This window comes from Anolis carolinensis, chromosome 2 (genome assembly GCF_035594765.1).
Source record: "Anolis carolinensis isolate JA03-04 chromosome 2, rAnoCar3.1.pri, whole genome shotgun sequence".
NCBI lineage: Eukaryota > Metazoa > Chordata > Lepidosauria > Squamata > Dactyloidae > Anolis > Anolis carolinensis.
In genome coordinates this window covers 30,270,646-30,297,465 of record NC_085842.1, presented here as the reverse complement: position 1 = coordinate 30,297,465, position 26,820 = coordinate 30,270,646, and the positions used below count along the sequence as shown (strand labels likewise).

Genomic DNA, 26,820 nt, shown 5'->3' with positions numbered 1-26,820 from the left:
AAAAATACAAACCTAATGTAACAGGATCTCGGGGTTTCAGAATTTCAAGCAATCCCAGGAGTTCAAAAACCTGCAAAAACCAACAGTGACAGGTGAGGATGCTAAATTGACTTTGGTACCCAGCGCCGCCTTTTGAAGTTCTTAACTGGGTCAAAAGCTAGGATTCCTGAGGAGGAAACAAAGGCAGCGGGAAGATCAGCTCAAATCCCAGCGGAGAGCGGATCCAGGCATTCGAGGAAGTGAAGCAGCCGGATGAGCGGATTTTCACACAACAAGAACCCCTTATAGCCAGAGAATTCCAAGAATTCGGGTGAATAAGAGGGCGATTTTCTATTTCAGTTTTCAAAAAATCAGATCAAGGAAGGAATGTTCCAATAACTCTACTGAACCGCAGCATCTTGAGAAGGACCGGATCAAAGATCCCTTTGATCAATGGATGAAAACAGTATATATTTCCACAATTTTTGAGGATCAAGGATAAGCCAGAGACAGAGAGAGAGCAGAGGGTCTCAATCCAAAATCGACTCTCCTGCCCTTCCTTATATCTCCAGATTCCTTTCTCTCGTGCCATTCCAAAATCAGAGGAGCTGAACTGATATCGACAGGGGTTGTCCACACACACACATGAATATGCCAACTCCAAAGAATGAGAACCCTTGGGAGATCTTGGAAGGAGATTTTGTTAAGGTTCTTAGCCCGCTTGGAAATCCCCATATAATCTCTGGGGGCCAAAAAACCCAAAACAAAACAACAAAGAATCTGGGAACCCAACCTCCTCCAAAGTGAACTGAACCGCCTAAACTGGGCTCTACAGGCCAATGGGGACTATACCACAGACATCAGAAGAGTTGCAACACCGAGAACAAACCATGAGAGGAAAGACAAAGATCCACCCAGAGGAAAAGTGTTCTTACCATACATCAAGGGAACTACTGACCGCATAGGGAAGCTGATGAAGGAACACAACCTACACACTAACTACAAACCCACTAAGAAAATCTAGCAAAGGACAAGAGGGATCCACTCACCTCTACAGGAGTCTACCGTATCCCATGCAGCTGTGGATAAGTCTACATAGGGACCAGCAAATACAGCAGCATTTCCCAAACACGAATCAAGGAACATGAAAGGCACTGCAGACTAACTCAACCAGAGAAGTCAGCCATAGCAGAGCACCTGATGAACCAACCTGGACACGGCACATTATTTGAGAACACAAAAATGCGGGACCACTGTAACAACCACCACGTCAGACCTCACAGAGAAGCCACTGAAATCCACAGGCATGTGGACAATTTCAGCAGAAAGGAAGAAACCATGAAAATAAACAAAATCAGGCTACCAGTATTAAAAAACCTCTTAAATCAGGACAGTAAAAAAAAAGAACAACAGGCAGAAAACAGGGGAATTCCAGACAGGAAACCATTGGGGCCAGCTAACACTCAACAATTTTGATATGTCCAGTCTAGTCCTGGTTCTGGTTACTGAGATTGTCTCTGATTTATTTTAATGATGTTTTTATACTTTACCGTTTTAACACTTTCATTAGATTGTCATATGTTTATTGCATTTTTAAATGTATTTTACTTGGTTAGCTTTGCTATTATTGGGCTTGGTCCCGTTGTAAGCCGCCCTGAGTCCCTTTGGGGAGATGGTGGCAGGATATAGTTGTTATTATTATTATTATTATTATTATTATTATTATTATTATTATTATTATCATTATTATTATTATTATTATTATTACCATGAGCCACTGGTGGTGCCGTGGGTTAAACCCTTGTGCCAGGAGGACTAATGATTTGAAGGTTGCGTTGCTGACCTGAAGGTTGCTGGTTTGAATACAACCTGGGGAGAGTGTGGATGAGCTCCCTCTATCAGCTCCAGCTCCATGCGGGGACATAAGAGAAGCCTCCCACAAGGATGGTAAAAACATCAAAAACATCTGGGCGTCCCCTGGGCAACGTCCTTGCAGACGGCCAATTTTCTCACACCAGAAGCAACTTGCAGTTTCTCAACTTGCTCCTGACACAAAAAAAAACCTTGGTTAAGCTTGTTATTATTGGGCTTGGTTCCCTTGTAAGCCGCCCCCGCTCTCTTTGGGGAGATAGTGGAGGGATATAAAAATAAAGTTACTGTTGTGCTGTCGAAGGCTTTCATGGCTGGAATCACATGGTTGTTGTGTGTTTTCCGGGCTGTATGGCTATGTTCCAGATGCATTCTCTCCTGGTGTTTCTATGGTTGTGACAAGTATACAGGAGGAACACATTATATACTGTATATATATATGTGTGTGTGTGTGTGTGTGTGTGTGTGTGTGTGTGTGTGTATGTATGTATGTATGTGTGTGTATAGCTCACAACCTCTGAGGATGTCTGCCATTGATGTGGGCAGAACATCAGGAGAGAATGCTTCTGGAGCATAGCCATACAGCCCAGAAAACACACAACAACCCAAAGTTATTATTAACAAAGAATTCCCCTAGGCAGGAAGCAGCCAGGCTTTGAAGCTGCAAGGCTATTCAGTGCTAATCAAGCTGGCCAAGTGCAACATTCACACCTGCTTCAAACAGACAAGAGTCCTTTCTTTCTCCCATCCAGGACATTATTGCATAGATACAGTTAATTGAGTCTCACTTATCCAACTCGCTTATCCAACGTTCTGGATTATCCGACGCATTTTTGTAGTCAATGTTTTCAATATATCGTGATATTTTGGTGCTAAATTTGTAGATACATTAATTACTACATAGCGTTACTGCGTATTGAACTACTTTTTCTGTCAAATTTGTTGTATAACATGATGTTTTGGTGCTTAATTTGTAAAATCATAACCTAATTTGATGTTTAATAGGCTTCTCCTTCATCTCTCCTTATTATGCAACATATTTGCTTATCCAATGTTCTGCCGGCCCGTTTATGTTGGATAAAGTGAGACTCTACTGTATATACAAACTCCACTTGCCTAGTTCCCAACAGACCTCACAACCTCTGAGGGTGCCTGCCACAGATGCAGGCGAAACGTCAGGAGAGAATGTTTCTGGAACATAGCCATACAGCCCGGAAAACACACAACAACCCAATTATTATTAACAAAGGATTCCCCTAGGCAAGAAGCAGCCAGGCTTTGAAGCTGCAAGGCTATTCAGTGCTAATCAAGCTGGCCAAGTGCAACACTCACACCTGCCTCAAACAGACAAGAGTCCTTTCTTTCTCCCACCCTGGACATTATTCCACAGATATATACAAACTGGATGTGGTTATTGGTGAGATGTCAAGATTAAAGATAGACAGTGGACTGGAATGGGCCACTTCACAAAACTATGAGGTCATGAAGAGTCGGAGACGACTAAACGACTGAGCAGCAGCATATACCAACCCCACTTGCCTAGTTCCCAACAGACCTCACTACCTCTGAGGGTGGCTGCCACAGATGCAGGCGAAACGCCAGGAGAGAAAACAAGAAGGCTTCCCTGGCTACTCACGATCAAGAGATGTGGGGCAGAAGGTGGGCTGGGTCCTCCGCGGGGTCCATGTCTGGGGATGAAGAAGTGGCGATGGTTGAGAAGTTCCTTTTTCTTTCTTTCCTTCCTGCCTGCCTGCCACTCACTCTCTGTCCCCCAAAAGCAAGAGAAAGAAGGGAGGAGATTCGGGCGGAGGATCTGAGTCAGGGCTGCCTTGCCAGGGAAGGAAGGAAGGAAAGAAGGGAGGAAGGAAGAGAGGGAGGGTTTGGTTGGCCAGTCCCTTCCCTCCCCTCCCTCCCCCCCTCCTCCTCTCAATCCCTTCTCACACCCGCTTTTTTAAATCTTCTGCCCAGCTCCACCTCCAGCCCCATGGCTCAAATCCTTTAACCCAAGATGGAAAGAGAGGGAGAGGAGGGGGGGAAGGAAGGAAGGAAGAGAGAATAGGAAGGCTGGAAAAGAAAGAGAGGAAAAGAAGGGAGAGAAGAGAAAGAAAGAGCGGAGGAGGAGGAGGGCGAGGAGGAGGAGGAGACAGGCAGACAGAGAGGGGAAAGGGGACCGGGGGTCTTTGTGTATAAACAGGAGGGGAGGACAATGGAAAGGGGGCGGGGCCTGGCGGGCAGAGGCGCGGAGGGGGGTGGCGGGGTGGGCGGATCGGCAAGGGCTGAGATTTCAGCGCTTTCCTTCCGCCGAGATTCCGGGCCGGGGGGGGGGGGGGGGCTGCTGTCGGAACAGCCTCCCATAGGACCGAATGGAGCCTGACTGTGTCCAGTCCATCCCTCCCAGGACCAGTCGCATTCCTGGCATTCCCCAGTCCCTGCCAAAGACACACACACACACACACGCCTCGTGCACTGTATATATTGTGAGCAACATGCCATGTGTCTATATGTGTATATATTAGGGAGAGGAGTTCCTCCTGTATGCTTGTCACACCCATTGATGTTACAACACTACTGTGCATATGTATCTCTCCTATACGTATATTTATATACTGTGTGTGTATGTATGTGTATATATATACACACACACACACACACACACACATATATATATAATGTGTTCCTCCTGTATACTTGTCACACCCATAAATGTGTCTGTCCATTTGTTGTTACAACACTACTGTGCATGTGTATCTCTCCTAAATGTATATTTAGATGCTGTGTTTATATATATATAAATATAATATATACATACACACACATATATATAATGTGTTCCTCCTGTATGCTTGTCACACCCATTGATATAACACTACTGTGCATGTGTATATCTCCTATACGTATATTTATATACTGTGTGTGTATGTATATATATATATATATATACACACACACACACATATAATGTGTTCCTCCTGTATACTTGTCACACCCATAGATGTGTCTGTCCATTTGTTGTGTCCCTCCTACACATATATATACTCTCTCTCTCTCTCTCTCTCTGTATATATATATAGTGTTCCTCCTGTATACTTGTCACACCCATAGATGTGTCTGTCCATTTGTTGTGTCCCTCCTACACATATATATACTCTGTGTGTGTGTGTGTGTGTGTATATATATAGTGTTCCTCCTGTATACTTGTCACACCCATAGATGTGTCTGTGCATGCACTGTGTTTCTCCTATACATATATTTATATACTGTGTGTATATGTATGTGTATATATGCATGTGTATGTATATATATGTTCCTTCTGTATACTTGTCTCACCTATAAATGTATCTGTGCATGTGTTTTGCCTTCTCCTTCACATATATTTATATACGGTGTGTGTGTGTATATAATGTGTTCCTCCTGTATACTTGTCACACCCAAAGATGTATCTGTGCATGTGTTGTGTTTCTCCCATAGACTTATATATATTGTGTGTTCCTCCTGTATACTTTCACACCCATAGATGTGTCTGTACATGTGTTGTGTCTCTCCTATACATTTATTTATATATGGTGTATGTGTGTGTATATATTCCTCCTGTATACTTGTCACACCCATAGATGTGTCTGTTCATATGTTATGTCTTTCCTATACAAATATTTATATACTGGTTGTTTAGATACACACACACACACATATAGTGTTCTATATACTTGTCACATCCATAGATGTGCCTGTGTATGTGTTATGTCTCTCCTATATACATATATATACTATGTGTGTGTGTGTATGTGTGTGTGTTCCTCCTGTATACTTGTCACACCCATAGATGTGCCTGTTCATATGTTGTGTCTTTCCTATACAAATATTTATATACTGTTTGTTTAGACACACACACACACACACACATAGTGTTCTGTATACTCGTCACATCCATAGATGTGCCAGTGCATGTGTTACGTCTCTCCTATATATACACTATGTGTGCGTGCATATCTAAACAAGCAGTATACAAATATATATACTGTATGTGATAGACTGGCAGGTCCCCGTTCCCCCACTATGCCAGGGATAAGTACTATATTTGTACTTATTGGATACAGTTGGTTTTTTCTTTCTTTCTTGGAAACCTATGGACTGGCACTGTTCAACAAAGCACCACTTTGAGAAGCATTGATTTAGGCCTAAATTCAATAGTACCAAATAAACCATCACTGAAGCACTGGATGGTCTTGAGATGAGAATATTCTACAGCAGCATGAGATCTTCTAGATGTTGGATTGCAAAACCCTAAATAGTGAAGCGTCCTGGGAATTCTAGTTCAACGACATCACACTGTGTATGTTTGTAGCTGTTTCTTCTTCCATCCTTTATAACTAGCATTACATCAAAGGTTAGCTCCAACCACAGCGAGCCCATCGAGTCATGGGATGTGTCAATACTTATGTAAGTTCCACAGACACAGTGGGCTTACCCTAGTTGAGGTTAATAATAGGATTTAGGCAGAAGCAATCCTTTCCCACATCTCGCTCTATAGCAGATGGTAATCTGGTTTGGATTGTCTTGTCATCGTGGGGATGACTTTAAAGTGGGTAATGAAGGCAACGACATAATTAAGGATTTTCTATACCGTGGCTTAATCATTAACATGGAGCGTAGATCAAGAGAGTAGAAGAAGGCTAATACCTGGAAGGGAAAGACACAAGATTCTCAAGTGTAAAAAATATATAATTAAATACCAAAATCAGAATCATCAAAGCCATGGTATTTTGGATTTTTATGAATGGTTATATATATATGAAGCCCCTGATGGTGCAGCAGGTTAAACCGATGAGCTGCTGAACTTGTTGAATCTGGGAAGCGGGGTGAGCTCCTGCTGTTAGCTCCAGCTTCTGCCAATATGGTGCAGGGGGAGACTTCTGTGAATATCACGGAAATTCACACTTGAACTCTCAGTATAAGGCAAAACGATAAAGCTGACATTTCTTTATAGGACAACAAGACTCATTTGAAAAGATGACAGTCCTGGGAAAAGTGGAAAGAAGTAGTAAAAGGACAAGGTCACATTTCTGATGGATGGATTCAGTCATGAAAGCTCCAACCCTAAATTTGCAAGACCAGAGCAGGGCTGTTGATCTCTCATTTGTAGCATTGCCAGAAATGGAAGCCAGTTGGCAAACAACACAATACGAAAGAGTATTTTTTGTAATTTGTTGAAAATGAGTTGAAGATGATCTGATAACAAACAACGACAGTAACAACAAGAAGAAAGCTTGGTTTGGAGCTTCTGTGCAATATGGCACAGGGATATTAGGTGCGAAACCCAACAGGAATACAATGTGCATGATGAACAATACTGATGGCCAGCATTAGCGGAGTCTGAAAAACCAGGGTTCGTTTCCCTGCTGGGTCATGGAACCCACTGGGTGACCTCGGGCAAGTCACACTCTCTCATCCTCCCAGGCAATGGCAATTCTTCCTCTAAACAAAACTTGCCAAGAATGCCTCATGATAGGTCATATATTTGCCATAAGTTGAGAAAGAGTTTCAAGATATGCTACAACATCGTAGAATTGCAATAAGCACAATAGCTTCTCCTATGTGTGTGTGCACACACACCTTCAAATCATCTTATGGTGACTCCATTAGTTCCATTGGGTTTTCTCAGCCAAGGGTGGTTATGCCAGTTCTTTCTTCTGATGCCACTCCACTAACCTATTACACTAACAAAGGTTATTGCTACACGAAGCCACTATCCTGGAGGGGACAATCCCACCTCTAGATATCACCAAAGTGACACTACAGTGCTTTGACCTCATTGCACCAGGAATAATAATAATAATAATAATAATAATAATAATAATAATAATAAACTTTATTTATACCCCGCCACTATCTCCCCAGTGGGGACTTGGGGCGGCTACATGGGGCCATGCCCAGAACAATACAATATAACAGAATATAAATAGAACAACAAGTCATAACACATTGAACAATACAATAAAAGATAATATACACTACATTACACAAAATCAGAAGAACAATAAAATAAGGGCGGGCCACATGAACACTAAGTTAAAACCCGGGGTGAGAAGAGAAATAAGAGTAAAAACCACAGAGAACAGGGTAATAAAGTAGTGGTGCAATCTGGAAGACAGATATTGGAGGAGAGCAGTAGAGGGGATGTATGTAGTAATTACTCTCCAAAAGCACCACGGAAGAGCCATGTTTTCAGGTTTTCAGGAAAGTTCCAGGACTGAAGTGCTATAGATGGGTTTTGCCCCTTGATAGCCAAGTAGGCTTAAAAGCAGATGTGATGGACTATATTGCATCCCCTTAGATCAGTGGTGCCGAAACTTTGGTCCTTCTGGTGTTTTGGACTTCAACTCAACAAAATCCCAGCCATCTTGCAAGCTGTTAGGAATTATACACCTGGAGGACTAAGGGTTAGGAACCATCATCCTAGGTCATGGTCCTGCTTTTATGCTGTGTGATAGTCCATAATGTTAGGTTCCTCAATTTGGTGCATGGCATTATGGTGCCATCTAGTGCCTATTCAATATTAGGATTCCCGCAACCCTGACAGTTAGTGAGAAACAAACATTACTTCTAAGATGGTTCAATGTGGCACAAAGAAAGGATAATTTTGTGCAGTTCATGCATCGATTTCTTTTATCCCACTGCCTTGGAACACTACAACACATGATAATAGAGATAACAATGGTGAAACTGTGCACACCTCGATGAACCGGCCCTTTATTATTTGTTATTATTTGCGGTATTTATATACTTCCCTTCTCAACCCCGAAGGGGACTCAGGGCGGTTCACAGTGTTGGCAACAATTCAATGCCCTCGATAAAAAACAGTATAAAACATCAAAGGTGACTTTCCCCTAATAAAACATTAAACATTATTAAGCACATCACATAAAATAATATCATACGTCACACAAAGACATTCTATTGCCTGTCTCCTGCTTCTGCTGCTAGTAATATTTTTTGCTAATTAGGGTGATTAACTGAAACATTAATGCTGGCTCCCAGTGACAAAGGACTCTTGCCACATCCTGGACTCTACACAGATACATATTCTTTCCTTTCCTTACTTAGTTTATCTATACCTCACAACCTCTGAGGATGCCTGCCATAGATGTGGGCGAAACGTCAGGAGAGAATACTTCTGGAACATAGCCACACAGCCCGAAAGACATACAACAACCCTTTTTGCTTATTGTTAGAAACCTTCAACACTTATGTCGATCTTATAATGGGGTTTTCTTGGCAACAGATATTCAGAAGAGTTTTGCCATGTTCTTCCTCTAATCAAAAGAGAATATGACATTCCCAGTCGGTTTCCGCAACTGAGTTGGAAATTGAACCCTATTATTCCATAGTCCAACACTCAAATCACTATATTACATTGTCATTTTGTACCAGCTTCATTTAATGCAACTCATTACTGTTCCTACCACAATTAAGTGCTTCACCAAAGAATACATTCCATTATTGATAGGATGGAGTCCAGACAACTCTAAATTATCCATTGGAGATGCACAGAAAGCCAGTGTAGTGTAGTTATTTGAATGTTGGCTCAGAAAACCAGGTTGCAGATCTCCGATTGCCTATGGAAACCCACTGGATGATCTTTGGAAAGTTATAGCTTCTCAGTTGCAGAGGACAGCAATGATAAACTCTCGGTGAACAAATCTTACCAAGAAAACCACATCATAGGCTTGCATTAGAGTTGCTATAAGTATATTCTCTGAAATAGCAATGTACACTATGAACAAACGAGATTATACTAGCAAATATTTCTTATTTCATTTATATTTTGTATTTCATCCAAAGCACCGAAGACGACATAGTTTGCCATCCTCACATAGCAAACCTCTGAGTTGGGTCAGGTAAAGGGAGAAAGAATGAAAAAGACCCAATCCAACATGCTGTTACTCAGAAAGTTTTAATAATAATATTATAATAACTTTATTTTTGTATCCCATCTCCATCTCCTCGAAGGGACTTGGAGCGGCTTACATGGGGACAAGCCCGATCAGATATAGATTAAAAACACAACTCAATAAAATTTAAACAACATAAAAACAACATCATCAACCAATAGCTTGAACAGTAATAAATACTAATAAATAGCTTTGGGTTTCAGGAGATACGCAAACCTTAGTTCCCACACGTACTAATCCCAAACTGTAACATCCCCACTAAAGCTGAACATTTCACACCAGTATTTGCTAGAAATTTCAGACCTGTCAATGCCATTTCCGCCCTTATAACACAAAGACACTGACAGGGAATTGAGAAAGCTCTTTCAAAGCAGATTGTGTCAATAATTGCTATGTTTCTGGTTCAGTTGGCAAAACTAAAGGCCTTTGGAGAGGCTATAATGATTTTTAGGCAGGTCTTCTTTATCAGATTGCAGTCTGTTTTCAGATTTAACCATAGATTTTCCTGTATCTGTTCTTAGAAATCACCGATAACTGTGTCTAATGTCTGTGTTGTAAGTGTAGGCAAACACAGCCCTCGTTATCAAGAGATCGTATCAGATATGGTGCATAGATTGCAGATTGGGAAGGTCTTCCATTACACACATGCAAGCAACCAGCAAAGAACAATATCATGCCTAAGGCTGTGTTGGTTTTGATCAATATCATCCTTTGATCAATACCACCCTTAATAGCTTGGAATCAAGCTGTTCATATGTTCTAATACATACCATCTCAGTTATTAAGATCATTGGCAGTGGCTCCTTTTAGTTGGGAGAAACCAAATGACGAAATATTATGCTATCTGTGCCTGATGGCATATTATTATTATTATTATTTTGATACAACGACATTGTATGACACAGCAAACAAGATAGATATGCTGGATTTCGTATCACAAAATCACAAGTCGAACACTTCCCAAGTGTTTAGGACTGTATGATGTATTTTTGGATGATGCGCACCGATACAAATAAGGTGGCCTTTTGCAGTTGACAGATTGTGATTTTGTCAATGCTTATTATTATTATTATTATTATTGACACAAAGACAGAATATGACACCGCAAACAAGATATATATGCTGGATTTCATATCACAGAATCACAAGTCGAACACTTCCCAAGCGTTTAGGTTTGTGTGATGTATTATTATTATCAACTTGAAACAACAACGAAGAACTAACCAGGCAGTGATAAAACATATAGGGTAACTATGAAGATTATGTGAATCAATTTAAAAATACAGAGCATTAAAATGGATAATACGGGCACGACATTTTGAAAAACACTTGACTCATGCTGATGGTTACACATTGCTTCTCAGAAACACACAATGCAATGCATATTCATTGTGCCTCTCTGTACTTACACAAAGGCTACATTAGGAACACTTCTTGTAACTTTAATGAATCATGTAAAAGCACCTCATTGTAGCTTTTGCAACTCTTGTCCTGCATGGTGCTTTGTCATTTTTATTGTTTCACAGCATCAGGAGGCAAGTGAAAGGTTTTTGAGTTCAATTGTGAAACAAGTTTTATTCCCAAAAGTAGTCACCTGACAATGGAGACAATGCAAATGTGACCCAGAGCACTCTCTTCTGACATTTCACCCATATCTATGGCAGGCATCCTCAGAGGTGTGAGATCTGTTGGAAACTAGGCAGGTGAGATTTATATATCTGTGAAAAGTCCCAGTCGGGAGAAAGAACTCTTGTCTGTTTGAGGCAAGTGTGAATGTTGCAACTGATCACCTTGATTAGCGTTTAGTGGCCTTGCAGATTCAATGCCTGGCTGCTTCTTGCCTTAAGGAATCATTTGTTGGGAGGTGTTAACTGGCCCTGATTGTTTCATGTCTGGAGCTCCTGTTTTCACCCACTTTCCTAGTTTCCAACAGACCTAACACCTCTGAGGATGCCTGCCACAGATGTGGGTGAAGCATCAGGAGAGAATGCCTCTGGAACATCTCCATACAGCCAGGAAAACTCACAGCAACCCAATGATTCTGGCCATTAAAGCCTTCAGCAACAACGAAAATAAGTTTTATGTTAATGCAACGCTAGAAATTTGGAGCCTGAAGGACAATGTTTTGGGGAAAAAACTTCTTATTGAGGACAATGTCTTTATTTTGTCCCCCCTCCAGTAACTAAACCCCTGAACTCACCTTTTTGCTTCTGGGCTCACCCACGACTGAAATATGTTCTTCCTATAATTTCCTTGACTTTCAGACTTAAAAGAGGTCTGCATGCTTAAGTTAGTGGGTTAATGTAGATTATTGTGAAACTGTGCCACATGCTATGTTTTTAACCAAGGGTGTATACAATGTAAAGGTAACACAAGTGGAACCATTTGGAACAAAACTTTATTTCAAAGTTTTTACATAACTTTTGCATATACCATTATCACATTGAATTGGTGCAATCACCTTCTTTGAGAAGTCTTTCCCTCAGCTTTTAGTGTGAGAACAAGTTTACCAAAATTTCCTGACATTAACATTTCTAGCCCCATGGCAATTAGGTAAATTGTAGTCCAGGTGGGGGAATTAGGTAAATTCTAATCCAGGCAGATGAAAGGCAGGATTACAGGCACAAAGGGGGTATTAGAGGCAAAAGGAATTTCTAGCTGTGAAGATGGTGGGAAAGATATTACTAATGTGGACTGTTGGTTGGCCCCAAAAGACCCACTTTCCCTCACAAATTGGTTTCCAAAGAAAAGGGAATCTTTATTCAGGAACTCCTCTTGTTTGAACTATCCATGCCCAGCCAGTAATATGTTATACTTTGGCTTGCAAAAATAAACTGTGAATTTATCTCCATGGCAAATCACCTTTTTTACATTGTTTGGTTCTCCATCACACCTCCTTTCAACCACCAAACATGATTACCACAGCTGTCAGCCTGAATGAGAAGCTTCCATTTCACTTTTCACTAGGATTGTCCTTCCCTTTAGACTTGACGCCTACTGTGGCCTCCTTGGGGGCAGGATGACTCTGAGGTTCAGAACTTGAGGCTGTTGTCTTTTTCCCTTGAGGACCTTTGTGGGGCTGTTGGAATGAGCCACTTATCTGGCCTGGAGAAAGAAACAAGGAAAGAACGGCTTTGAAGGTAATTCAATTAGAAGAGGGGAAGGTATGGCCCTCCAAATATTGATGGACTGCAACACCAGTCCTAGCAGAGGATGATAAACATTACAGTCTGCCACTATTTGGAGGACAATGGTTTCCTCATCTCAGTCCAAGAACGCTTCCAATTACAACATTCTTCACATCAAGTGATTTTCAGCAGCCCTCCCAATTAACAAAATGTCTGTGGTCACATGATTGCTATTTCAGGAGGCTACAGGATGAGAGGAGCCCCCGGTGGCGCAATGGATTAAACCGCTGAGCTGCTGAACTTGCTGACCAAAAGGTCAACGGTTTGAATCTGGAGAGCAGAGTGAGATCCCACTGTTAGCTCCAGCTTCTACCAACCTAGCAGTTCAAAAACATGCTAATGTGAGTAGATCAATAGGTACTGCTCCGGTGGGAAGGTAACGGCGCTCCATGCAGTCATGCCGGCCACATGATCTTGGAGGTGTCTATGGACAACGCTGGCTCTTCGGCTTAGGAATGGAGATGAGCACCAACCCCCAGAGTCGGACACGACTAGACTTAATGTCAGGGGAAAACCTTTACCTTTACCTTTTACAGGATGATGAAGGGGCGCTCCTTCATCACCCTCTAGCCTTCCAAAATAGTGACATAGTATAACACCTTCTGGCTACCTTAATTTACAGAAGTTATTTCCTACCTTTAGTTTTGGAAGAGAAACTCTGTTTTGCAGTCCAGTTTAAACATTCACATTACAGATACAGGCAGTCTCCAAGTTATGAACAAGACAGGTTCTGTAGGTTTGATCTTAAGCTGTATTTGCATGTAATTCAGAACAGGTACATTTTTAAGTGTAACTATATTTATATATATATCTACACACACGCATACATACAAGCTTTGGATAGCATAAAGAAGGGTTCACACTCCTGTGGTGTTTGTTTTGCTGTCTGTGCCCCTGTTCAGAAGATTTCACCTCACTTTCTGTTCCTATGATAATTGGATTTTGAAAAATTTGGCTTGTTGTGGAAACAATTAGTAAAAAAACTGAAGACATCTTTCTTTCACGATAACTCTTTCAGGAGTGTCAGGAATTTTCAGAAATTCTGATGCCACGGAGCAATGTTAAAAAATTACTGTTTTCTACTGGAAAACACATACATTTTGGAATAATAGAAAAATGCAATACTAGACCTGTTTATAGAGGTTGAAATATGCTTTGATACTTCAGTAACAAAATGCACGATATGCAACTTGATCTTGCATGAACTGACTAAGAGCCTATCTACACTGTATTACGTGGTCAGTGTGGGCTCCTATCATGCTGTTCAATGTAGTTAAACTGCATTATTTGAGCCTATGATGACCATATAATGCAGTGTCAAAATTCATCAGTAGCTGCTGCATTTCCCACCCTCGTCTTATACTTGAGTCCCAGTTTTTTGTGATAAAATTAGGTGCCCTGGCTTACACTTGCGTATATGCAGTAAATGAAAGGAAACAATTACCTTTTCCTCCTGCATTGGCTGATGCCTGATTCTCTAGTAATGCTTCAGGCTGTTCTGACCACAGTTTGTAGTTAGGATTGCTAAGGAAACGCTTAGTTAGACCACACTTGAGACACTGCACGGCAGTCCACCGCTGATTTCGGCGCTCTAGTTTCAGAAATGAAGAGGGAATGAATCAAGAAATCGCCTCAAAAGATCTCCTTCCCTGCCTTGACCATTTTCATGCCTGCTTTAATTCAGAGCTAATCTGTTCAAGAGAACCTACAGACCCACTTACGAAGAGAATTCAAACATCATTTTGACCATAACTAAATTTAATAAATCATGCTGGTCATGGAATGCTCTAAACTGCCACCTAGGATGGTGCTCACTTTGATTTTGAGCAAACTGAAGGCAGAACACAAAATATGTTACTGATACATGTTTAATTTCTATGATCAACTACTCTTATTTCACAAAGCTATCTGTAGTCTCTGACTCTGGCTCCTGGGATTTGCAGTCCAACAATACAGTGTTCCCTCACTTATCGCGGGGGTTAGGTTCCAGGACCACCCACAATAAGTGAAATTCCGCAAAGTAGGGACACTATGTTTATTTTTATATTTATACATTATTTTAGTAGTTATACACTATTTTAAGTTTTTATCAACGAATAGCATGTTGATAAATTGCCTCCTTCTCTTCCCATTGCGGCTTGGGCTCATTTTCTCTCCCTTTGGCTTCTCTTTCCTCCCTTCCTTAGGCTGTAAACTGTAATTTTTTTTATGATTTATAATATTCTTTTAGAGTTTATTGAAAAAACGCAAAACAGCAAATCCACAAAAAGCGAACCGTGAAGTAGTGAGGGAACACTGTATATGGAAAACCACAAGATATCCACTCCTGCCATAAAGTTTCCTTTGCATGTTTCTGTTTCCTTTTGCCTTTGAAAATTGGGAGATCTGGTCCATGCTGTACATCTAATAAACACACTTCTAAGGCAAAAACAAATGCTTGCCAGTAGAAACGTGGTCATTGATCTATCAACAAAATCTGGAGAGGCCTGGAATAGTTCAAATTTATACATGACCCTACCCAGAGAGCTTTCAAATTTTAGATGACCCTACTCGGAGATTTTTGTTGCTGAACTTTCCCAACCTTTGAAATACATCACATTGCACCCACAGCTCTCTATATATGTTGTAACACATCCATCAATCCCTCTGGAACAAGGAACAGCATTTAGAAACCTCTTTAAAGCGCTGCAGATAAGGAGGAAGAGACTAGACCACTCACTTCTTTGGCGGACAGTTGCGCTGACTCCGGGGACAAGAAGGGAGAAGCAAGATTTACAGATGGTTCTTTTCACAGATGGGTCCCTGAAAACAAACCAAAATGAAAGACAAATAAAATACTTTAGTCCAGAAAGTTCAGAATGCCTTATGAAAAGTATGAGGGATGTGTAGCCCTCAAGATCAGTGAGTCCCAAATACTAGTCCTCTGTGTGTTTGGGACTTTGACTCCCAGAAGCCTCAGATGCTTCGGCCAATGGTTGGATACTCTACAGTGTAAATGGACTCATGCTTAGCTTTAGCACAGTAGGTTAATCGCCAAGCTGCAATAAATCTTACCAACTGGAAGGTAGAAGGTTCAAAGCCCAGGTTAGGGTGAGCTCCTGACCTTTAGTCCAGCTTTGCCTACCTAGCTGTTCGAAAACAAATGTGAGTAGATATATAGGAACCACATTAAAGCGAGGAGGTATTTAGACTTGCCGTTTGATCAGAAAAAAGCAGGACATTTACGAATAAAGAAAGCTCTTCGGCAGGGAAATGGAGTGACAGCACCCGCAGGTGGCCAGAACCGAGCACAGCCCCCAAAGATGTCAAAAGATGGGGAAACCTATATATCTATCTATCTGTTGTCTGTCTTGACAATGTAATAATCAGCACAGAATGTTTGCTGTCTATGTGCCCTGGGTCCCCTTTGGGGTGAGAAGGGCAGAATATAAATACAGTAGAGTCTCACTTATCCAACATAAACGGGCCGGCAGAATGTTGGATAAGCGAATATGTTGGATAATAAGGAGAGATGAAGGAGAAGCCTATTAAACATCAAATTAGGTTATGATTTTCCAAATTAAGCACCAAAACATCATGTTATACAACAAATTTGACAGAAAAATTAATTCAATATGCAGTAATGATACGTAGTAATTACTGTATTTATGAATTTAGCACCAAAATATCACGATATATTGAAAACATTGACTACAAAAATGCGTTGGATAATCCAGAATGTTGGATAAGCGAATGTTAGATAAGTGAGACTCTACTGTACTGTAAATAAATAATACATTAAAATAAATAAATAGCTTTAGCAGAGTTGTTTCATCATGGGTCTTCAGATCAGGGGGCTACCATATAAATAACCAATCATTTCACTGCCAAGGTGAAACACCTATCAACTATAGCTGTGCCTGCAATAGGCAAGCAGAGAAGTAGCTGCCTTTACTTGGCATGTACAAACAGTAAAATAGAGGGAAAGGGAAAAGCAGGTGAACCTACCTTACTAGATATGGACACAACAACAATAACAACGCATACATTTGGCCATTAAAATGGAAATCCTAAGAAAACTGGAGGCTGGTGAACAAAAAAAAAACCCAGTCCCTGAATGAATTTTGGAAGAAACATTTGGATAGTCTCTAGAAGGCAGAAGTGAACGTGACATTTTATTTAATATGTGCACACTATTAGCTTTGAATAAAAAGTCTAATGAAACAAGTTGAAGTGTTCTTCTGTATGATGCAAGAATCTATCTATATTCTTTTCTTGTAAATTCTGCCTCTGGTACCATATTTTCTTTTAAAGAAATAATACTTAGGAACATATCTACAGTATGACCCCTGTATCTGTGGAAGCGGGGAAAAAAACCCAGTTCCAACTTATCCATAGTTTCACTTATTCATGTAGGGTATCCAGTATAAGCTGGTACCTCCATCATTCATCTCAAGTGAAAATAAGAGGTTCACTATTATCTGTGATTTCAAGTATCCACGCAAAGTCTGGAAACGTATCTCCTGTAGATGTGGAGGTTGAACTGTACTTCATTAACTAAGGTAGAACTGTAATACATTGTTGATGTATAAAGCTATCCTATGTAATCTTACTGGGAGTAAATCCTAAGAAGTTTCATCTCAACATTTATTTATTTATTTACTTACTTACTTACTTACAGTATTTATATTCCGCCCTTCTCACCCCGAAGGGGACTCAGGGTGGATCACATTACACATATAAGGCAAACATTCAATGCCTTAACATAGAACAAAGACAGAGACAAACGCAGGCTCCGAGCTGGCCTCGAACTCATGACCTCTTGGTCAGAGTGATTTGTTGCAGCTGGCTGCTCACCAGCCTGCGCCACAGCCCGGGCCTTTTATTTCTACCAGAGCAAATTTGACACTAAGGGTTGACAAAACAATCGAGAGATGCATGCAGCCCATGTATTGTTTATTCCCACCCTATAAGGTAGAGGTCCTATTCCTCATTACCCATTGAACCCAATCCTGCTACTCACTGTCTTAAGACAAGCCTCCGGCTGATGCTGTTCTGGGTGTGGCAATAGAAGCGAGCCAACTCCTGGTTTTCTGGGTTGTTTGCAAGGACACAATGTGCTGCCTGTTGTGGGGAGCAAAAGAAAGTTAAAGATCTGCATCACTCCACCACACCTAAAGAGTTGCCCAGGGCTATGTGCCTTTCACATGACACACATACAGTGGGTTTAGATCAGGCATGGGCATACTTCAGCCCTCCAAGTGTTTTGGATTCAACTCCTACTGGCTGTTAGGAATTGTGGGAATTGGAAGTCCAAAAAACCTGGAGGGCCAAAGTTTGCCAAAGCCTGGTCTAGATGTCCCTTGTCGATTCTTTCCAACTACAGTAGAGTCTCACTTATCCAAGCCTCGCTTATCCAAGCCTCTGGATAATCCAAGCCATTTTTGTAGTCAATGTTTTCAATATATTGTGATATTTTGGTGCTAAATTCGTAAATACAGTAATTACAGCATAACATTACTGCGTATTGAACTACTTTTTCTGTCAAATTTGTTGTATAACATGAAGTTTTGGTGCTTAACTTGTAAAATCATAACCTGATTTGATGTTTAATAGGCTTTTCCTTAATCCCTCCTTATTATCCAAGTTATTCGCTTATCCAAGCTTTTGCCGGCCCGTTTAGCTTGGATAAGTGAGACTCTACTGTATACAGTTCTCCGATTTTCATGGCAACAGTACGGAATAGTGTTTTAAGTGTTGGACAACAACTTTGGAGACCATACACTAACTCAAATCTCTGCTCAGGTATGACATTAACTGGGTGATCTTGAGCAAGTCACATTCTTTCAGCCTCAGAGGAAGGCCACTACAAACCTCCTCTGAAAAAATCTGGACAAGAAAACCTTTTGATAGAGTCGCCACAGGCTGGAAATGACTTGAAGGCACACAACAACAAAACAGCATTTCACAAAGGAATGTTGCAGAAGGCCATCCAAACGTTATGATACACACTTAAGGCACATTTACATTTACACGGACCATTTTATACAGTTTCAAACTGGTATTAAGTCTCCTTTGGAAGAGATAAAGCAGAGTATAAATAAAAATAATATTAAAATTATAATTTAAATTAAAGAAAGTGATTTTGCTGAGAAGATGATTATATTGTCATTCTGGAACCAGTTTGACGCCCAGATGGTGATTATACAAACCATACAGCACTGAGGCACATTAAGGGCTTGCTTTCATAGGAGTTTGTTGTCTAGCTGCTGCAATTTGACATTAGCTTTGCACTGCATTAAATCAGCAGTGTAGATGGGGCCAAAGGGTCATGCAGCAATTTAATGACATACATTTTCATGAGCACGAGCTCACGCAAGGGAACGTGCAATAAAGGCTACAAAGGTAGATCATTCAAATGACCATGCAGAATTAGGAAATGCAAAATCCAAACCATCCAGAATGGATCTGATTTGCTGTCAATTGGCAGCCACCTGTAGTAAAGCTGTGTAGTTGCAAAGACAATATTTACTAACAACAGGCAACCTGGTAAGCTTCACATGTTTTGCACTAAAATGCCCACCAAACATGCTAGTTGTTGCTGGTGAATGCTGCAGCTTAAAAATCAATCAATCAATCAATCAATCAATCTGGAGGGCATTAAGTTGCCTACTTCCAGTATAGTTATATACCAAAACTGGAACAATTATTTTCTATAGAGGGTCTGGCAACTGTATGGGGTCCAAGAGCTTTTTCTCCCTAAGACTAAACCTCAATTTTTCTCAGTTGTTCCCCTCAAAACGGCACCTGGAAACCACATCTCTTATTTCCTTTCAACTTGGAAGAGATTGCAGAAAAAAAACCCTCAAGTATTTTGACATATTATTGGGTTCTAGCTGTTGTAGGTGTAGGCCTTTTTGGCATTCCGTATGGTTTGAGACCAAAGAGTTATTTAAAATCATGCCAAATTGAAAATATGGTTTTGGAGACCAGAAGAGCTTTGGGACAACTGATGGAGGCATTCAAGGGACATAAAAGTGGGGTGCAGAGACCCCAAGCTCATGGTTGATGTTGTATTAATTATAATACTGCCTATTAATCTGTAGGTCCTGACCCTTAGCTCAATGTTGGGAGCCCCAAAAAGTTTGGCAACAGTAAAAGTTTTCTGAACCCCACCTATTTACACAGATCTGCTAGCAAGAACATGCATTGTTTACTCTGCAGAAAATGCTTCAGCTTTATTCCACAAAAAGGAAAATCATTGTTTATCAAGTCTTGCATGCAGTTGCGGACAAGTCTACATAGAGACCACTAAATGCAGCATTGCCCAAATACAAATCAAGGATCATGAAAGGCACTGCAGACTTATCCAACCAGATAATTCAGTCATAGCAAAGCACTTGATGAACTGGACATAGTGTATTATTTGAGAACACAGAAATGTTGGACCACTCTCACAACCACCTTGTCAGACGACACAGAGAAGCCATTGACATCCACAAGCATGTGGACAATTTCAACAGAAAGGAGGAAACCATGAAAATGAACAAAATCTGGCTACCCATATTAAAGAAACTCTAGAATAAGGACAGTAAATAAGAAGCAACACCAAAAAACAAAACAAAAACAAAACAAAAAACCCAGGGGAAATCCAGGCATGAAACAATCATGGCTAGCTAACACCTACCAAGAAAGGATTCCCCCAGGCAGGAATCAGCCAGGCTTTGAAGCTGCAAGGCAATGCTAATCAAGCTGGCCAATTGCAACATTCACACTTGTCTCAAGCAGACAAGAGTTCTTTCTCCCATCCTGGACCTTCCACAGATATATAAACCCCACTTGCCTAGTTTCCAACAGAGCTCACAACCTTTGAGGATGCCTGCCATAGATGTGGGTGAAACGTCAGGAGAGAATACTTCTGGAACATGGCTATACAGCCTGGAAAACTCATAGCAACCCAGTGATTCTGGCCATGAAAGCCTTCAACCACACAAATGCTGATTTGTTATCAGTAGACATTATATTTTGATCTCTTATTTATATTATATACCTATATACTTGGGATTACGTAAACATTTCTCAGGTGGAAAAAGTTTAAGAAACTCTGGTCTGTTAAATTTCGATGTCTTCACATTGGGATTTGGCACAGAATTCAGATCCTTAAGAGTTTGTCTCTCTCCTTACAAATTACGAAATGCGGAAAGGAACCCTTTTGTATGTGTTGTGTGTTTTCCGGGCTATATGGCCATGTTCCAGAAGCATTCTCTCCTGACGTTTCACCACATTCACTCAGCAGCTTGGTAGTGCAAGGTACTGGTTGTCTGTAACCCTTAAAAATTATTATTGACATATGCAGTGTCCTTATCTATAATACCAACCAACAGAGCCCCCCCCCCCAACCCCACTCACAAACACACATACAAAAGTGTTGTCGAAGGCTTTCATGGCCAGAATCACAGGGTTGTTGTGTGTTTTCCGGGCTGTATGCCCATGTTCCAGAAGCATTCTCTCCTGACATTTTGCCCACATCTATGGCAGGCATCCTCAGAGGTTGTGAGGTATATTATATAGCTCACAACCTCTGAGGATATAGATGTGGGCGAAATACTGATAGTGCACAACTGAACATGTTTCTCACCTGATAGAGGAAATTGAGTCTCTGAAATGCTTCTTTGTCCTTTATCATGGTGATCGGGGAAAGAGTCTGTTCCAAGATTTTCAACGAATATGGCGAGATCCTGCGGGAAGCAAGCGTTTTTTGTAAAAGGACAAAGATCAATAAACAGCAGCGAAAGGTTCAAAACAATGCAACACAATCACCTTTGAGTCCTAGGGTGTATCTATATCAGGTATGGGCAAATGTTGGCCGTCCAGGTGTTTTGGACTCCAACTCCCACCATTCCTAACAGCCTCAGGCCCTTTCCTTTTCCCACTCAGCTGCTTAAGCGGCTGAGGGGGAAAAGGAAGGGGCCTGAGGCTGTTAGGAATGGTGGGAGTTGGAGTCCAAAACACCTGGATGGCCAACGTTTGCCCATGCCTGGTGTACAATTAATACAACTAGACACTAATTTAACTGTTATGGAATCCTGGGAGTTGTAGTTTGGTGAGGCACTGGCCCTCTTTGGCAGAGGAGGCTCAAGACCTTGTAAAACTACAGCTCCCCATAGCATTGAGCCATGGCAGTTAAAGCGGTGCCAAACTGCATTAATCCTACAGTGGAGATGCAACCCATCCTAACATAGCAAGCACACAGGTATTTCAAGCAATAGAATTGCTACAGAGCAGGGTTGAAATCCTACGCATATCTGAGTCTCACTTATCCAACATTCACTTATCCAACGTTCTGGATTATCCAACGCATTTTTGTAGTCAATGTTTTCAATATATCGTGATATTTTGGTGCTAAATTCGTAAATACAGTAATTACTACATAGCATTACTGCATATTGAACTACTTTTTCTGCCAAATTTGTTGTCTAACATGATGTTTTGGTGCTTCATTTGTAAAATCATAACCTAATTTGATGTTTAATAGGCTTTTCCTTAATGCCTCCTAATTATCCAACATATTCGCTTATCCAACATTCTGCCGCCCCGTTTAAGTTGGATAAGTGAGACCCTACTGTACGTGGGAATGCAAAAGAGACTCAGATAGAGAACCTGCAGCCAATGCCATCTGGTGTCTTTTAAATAACTTTCTTGCCTTTTAATTTTCCGAGAAGAATCCACTCTGTTCTTCTTAACCCAGGGAGGAAAAAACAGCTTCTCCCTTCGATCACTCGCCTTAATATAAAAGATCCCGGTTGGGATCTGTTCCCGGTTTTGGAGCAGCAAAGGTCCCTGGGAAATGTAGTCTCTTCCGATTCCTTTCAATTGAACGGATGGTGCAAGGATGCCCTCTAGGTAGGAGGACTAACAATATAAACATCTGTGTCTGCAAGCCTGTTATTCTGCTAGCAGATCCTTTGCATTTACATCTTAGAATGAATGCATTGAGTGGATCTGCACTGTAGAATGAATGCAGCTTGACACCACTTTAAATGCCATGGCTCAATGCTGTGTATCATGAAAGTTGTAGTTTTGCAATGTCTATAGTAAGGGTATCAAACTCATTTTCATCGAGAGTCACATCAGCCTTATGATTGCCTTCAAAGGGGCTTTGAATCCATGGATGGAAAAGCAGTGGATACAGAGGGCCATATAGATATTGATATAGATAGATATAGATATATGGATGGAGAAGCAGTGGATTGTTGTTGTTGTTTATTCGTTCAGTCACTTCTGACTCTTCATGACCTCATGGACCAGTCCACGCTAGAGCTCCCTGTCGGCCGTGGCCACCACCAGCTCCTTCAAAGTCATGCCAGTCACTTCAAGGATACCGTCCATCCACCTTGCCCTTGGTCAGCCTCTCATCCTTTTTCCTTCCATTTTCCCCAGCATCATTGCCTTCTCCAAGCTTTCCCTTCTTCTCATGATGTACCCAAAGTACTTCGTCTTTGCCTCTAATATCCTTCCCTCCAGTGAGCAGCCGGGCATTATTTCCTGGAGTATGGACTGGATGGATCTTCTTGCGGTCCAAGGCACTCTCAGGATTTTGCTCCAAAACCAAAGTTCAAAAGCGTCTATCTTCCTTCGCTCAGCCTTCCTTATGGTCCAGTTCTTGCATCCATAGGTTACTATGTGGAATACCTTTGCTTTAACTATGTGGACCTTCGTTGACAGTGTGATGTCTCTAACTCTTCACTATTTTATCAAGATTGTCATTGCTCTCCTCCCAAGAAGTAGACGTCTTCTGATTTCCTGGCTACAATCTGCGTCTGCACTAATCTTCACGCCCAGAAATACAAAGTCTGTCACTGCCTCCATGTTTTCTCCCTCTATTTGCCAGTTATCAATCAGTCTGGTTGTCATAATCTTGGTTTTCTTGATGTTTAACTGCAACCCAGTAGATACAGAGGGCCAACTAGATAGATAGATAGATAGATAGATAGATAGATAGATAGATAGATAGTTGGCCCTCTGTATCCACTGCTTCTCCATCCATGGATTCAAAGGCCCTCTGAAGACTACCATAAAGCTGATGTGGCTCTTGATGAAAATGAGTTTGACACCCCTGCTATATATCTATATCTATATCTGTATCTATATCTATATCTTCACACACACACAATGGTCAGTGTTCAGATTGGGTCCCCAGATGTTACTGAATGACAATTCCCATCACTTTTAATAATCCACCATGCAGACTGGGGATGGTGGGAATGGCAACCCAATCACACTTGGGGTTTTGAGGTTGGGAAAAGGTTAAAGGGCATTTTGAAGTCAGGCACCACATCCACAACCCTTATATCTATATCTGCACCCCACTCTCCTGGCTGAACAAAAGAAACAACAGCCTTCCGGATGTTACAGTATCAGAACTCCCATCATCTCTGGTCATGATGTCTAATGAGGAGGAATACAAGACTTGTAGTCTGAGTTTGATAAGTGGCCTTCCCTGTCAAAGACTACTGACAGTTAAAACTGCTGTCAAACTGCATCAATTCTGCAGTATACACACACACACACACACACACACACATAATCTCCGTTTTTTAAATTTTAATTATTGAAAAATTGTGAATTTTACATATTCGGTACTTATACATTCTTTAACAAATTTGCAGTACAGAGTTATGTATATCATAGCTCCTATAGTATTAAGTATTATAGTATTCGGAGCCCCGATGGCGAAGTGTGTTAAAGCACTGAGCTGCTGAACTTGCAGACCGAAAGGTCCCAGGTTCAAATCTCAGGAGCGGAGTGAGCGCCCGCTGTTAGCTCCAGCTTCTGCCAACCTAGCAGTTCGAAAACATGTGAATGTGAGTAGATCAGTAGGTACTGCTCCGGCGGGAAGGTAAGGGCGCTCCATGCAGTAATGCCGGCCACATGACCTTGGAGGTGTCTATGGACAACGCCGGCTCTTCGGCTTAGAAATGGAGATGAGCACCAACCCCCAGAGTCAGACATGACTGGACTTAACGTCAGGGGAAAACCTTTACCTTTATAATATTTTCACTCTCTAACTATATTACATACTCATATTATTTACCTTTTGTTACCCTTCACCTAGTGCTATCCCTTCACCCAAGACCAGCCAATTACAATATTTATTCCCAAAATTCCATTGTTTCTTTTACAGGTTTGTTCCCCTTACCTTTTACATATACAAACTCTATAAATTTTCCCCATATCTTCCCAAAATCATCCTTTTTAAATAACCCTCTTTTAATCTTAATTGGAAGAATGGTATAAGGAGATTTGGGATATTGCGATAAATGATAAATTGACATGTAATATTAAATCTGCAGTATAGTTCTCCCTTAGTTCTCATGCGCCCATAGTTGCAAAAAAGAATCAAATTATTTTTTAAACTGTGGTGGTGTGTATGGATATGAATAAATAAATGCCAGGAGACAGATGGGACGTAAATGAACAAAAGTATGATTTATATATATTGAACTTTTGTTCATTTACAAAAGTTTTTTTGCTTGGTATTTATTTATTTATTTACCATATTTATATCCTGCCCTTCTCTGAGTTCCGAAGGGGGCTCAGAACGGTCTTACATATAGGCAACAATTCAATACCACATAAAACAAACAATTAAAACAAGCAGTTATATTAAAATTTAGGGCTTTATAGGCTAATGCCAGCACCTTGAATTGTACTCAGTGGTAGACTGGCAGCCAGTGGAGCAAGGGGGTTATATGCTCCCTGTATGTTGCTCTGGTGAGCAATCTGTCTGCCACTCGTTGAACCAGTTGAAGCTTCTGAACAGTCTTCAAAGGCAATCCCATGTAGAGCCCATTGAAGTAGTCTATACGGGATGTAACAAAAGCATGGGACTCAAGGCAGTTAAGAACATATTAAAATAATGCTAGTTAAAAACAATGCAAAGTAAATAAAAGTATACATTTAAGAGTTTAAAAATAAGTAAATACGTTATGAAACATAAAACAAATTATATGAAAAAAATAGCTCTATAGAAACTAAAAAAAAAAAAAAACCAAAACACCAGCACAGCCTAGCATTAAAAGTCCAAACTTTGTCAGTATAGTAATGCTAAGTGTTGGACTTGGGGAGAACATATGCTTCAGGCTACAGCAGCAGTTACAATTCACAGCATTATCACATGCTTGTCATCCCATGACTGATAAAAGGAGAATGGAGCCGAGAAGCAGGTGGGAGCAATTCTGAACATGGCCTTGATCATTTCATGCTTCCTTCCCACAATTGGAAATTATTGAGGAGGAAATCAATAAATGGTTCCACTTGACCAGCCAAATGACTGCCAGAAGAAATTTTCTTTTAAAAATATGGTGAAAGACCACTGGGTGTCACTTTCAGAGCTGGAACTGGCTAGAATTAATTCCAGAAGTGTCTTTACTGTAGAATTAATGCAGTTTGATACCATTTTTAACTGCCATGACTCAATGCTATGAAATTGTGGGAGTGTGGTTTTATAGAGTCTTTAGCTTTCTTTGCTAAATAGGTTTTGCAGTTTAATAAACTTTCCCCATTTTTTAATGATAGAACCAATTAGAAAATGACATTTATAACCCAGGGAGAAAAATCGAGCTACATCGTGTAATATTGGTTTGAACTGTTGTTTGGAACCAAAACAATTAAAACAACTGGGCAGTAATCCTTTCTCTTTCATTAGGCAGATGTTTAATGTTTTATTATTTTACATATTTTTATTTCAACATAAAAATAAACTACACATTACATCAATAAAATTCTAGCTCTGATAAAGAAATCATAGCTGGAAAGATGGAGTCATACAATGTTACAAGTAAGAGATACAGTAG

The 26,820-nt window shown here is 40.7% G+C and overlaps 2 protein-coding genes across 2 annotated transcripts in view; both read right to left on the bottom strand.

Moving 5' to 3' along the window:
* The window catches only part of ppp1r18 (protein phosphatase 1 regulatory subunit 18), a 74,347-nt gene extending 70,286 nt beyond the window's left edge, over positions 1-4,061 (bottom strand). Inside the window, 1 exon segment of the mRNA XM_062969581.1 lies at positions 3,485-4,061. The gene's annotated coding sequence lies outside the window, so the exon portion shown is untranslated.
* An 8,115-nt stretch (positions 4,062-12,176) lies between these two features.
* Positions 12,177-22,837, bottom strand: rpp21 (ribonuclease P/MRP subunit p21). The gene is made up of 6 exons (XM_003217949.4): positions 22,668-22,837; positions 21,603-21,702; positions 17,988-18,088; positions 15,705-15,787; positions 14,430-14,576; positions 12,177-12,902 (listed from the first exon to the last, which is right to left on the bottom strand). Exons 2-6 carry the CDS (start codon positions 21,648-21,650, stop codon positions 12,751-12,753), a joined length of 531 nt encoding a protein of 176 aa, XP_003217997.1. The 5' UTR covers positions 21,651-21,702; positions 22,668-22,837; the 3' UTR covers positions 12,177-12,750.
* Between the last annotated feature and the right edge of the window lie 3,983 nt (positions 22,838-26,820).

Bases quoted from the DNA above. Each gene is read 5' to 3' on its own strand.
- rpp21 (XM_003217949.4), bottom strand. From the start codon at position 21,650: ATGATAAAGGACAAAGAAGCATTTCAGAGACTCAATTTCCTCTATCAG. The intron at 18,089-21,602 runs GTGAGAAACATG...TCCCCACAACAG, and splicing joins GACTCAATTTCCTCTATCAG to GCAGCACATTGTGTCCTTGC. The intron at 12,903-14,429 runs GTAATTGTTTCC...TTCTTTCTCCAG, and splicing joins AGCCAATGCAGGAGGAAAAG to GCCAGATAAGTGGCTCATTC.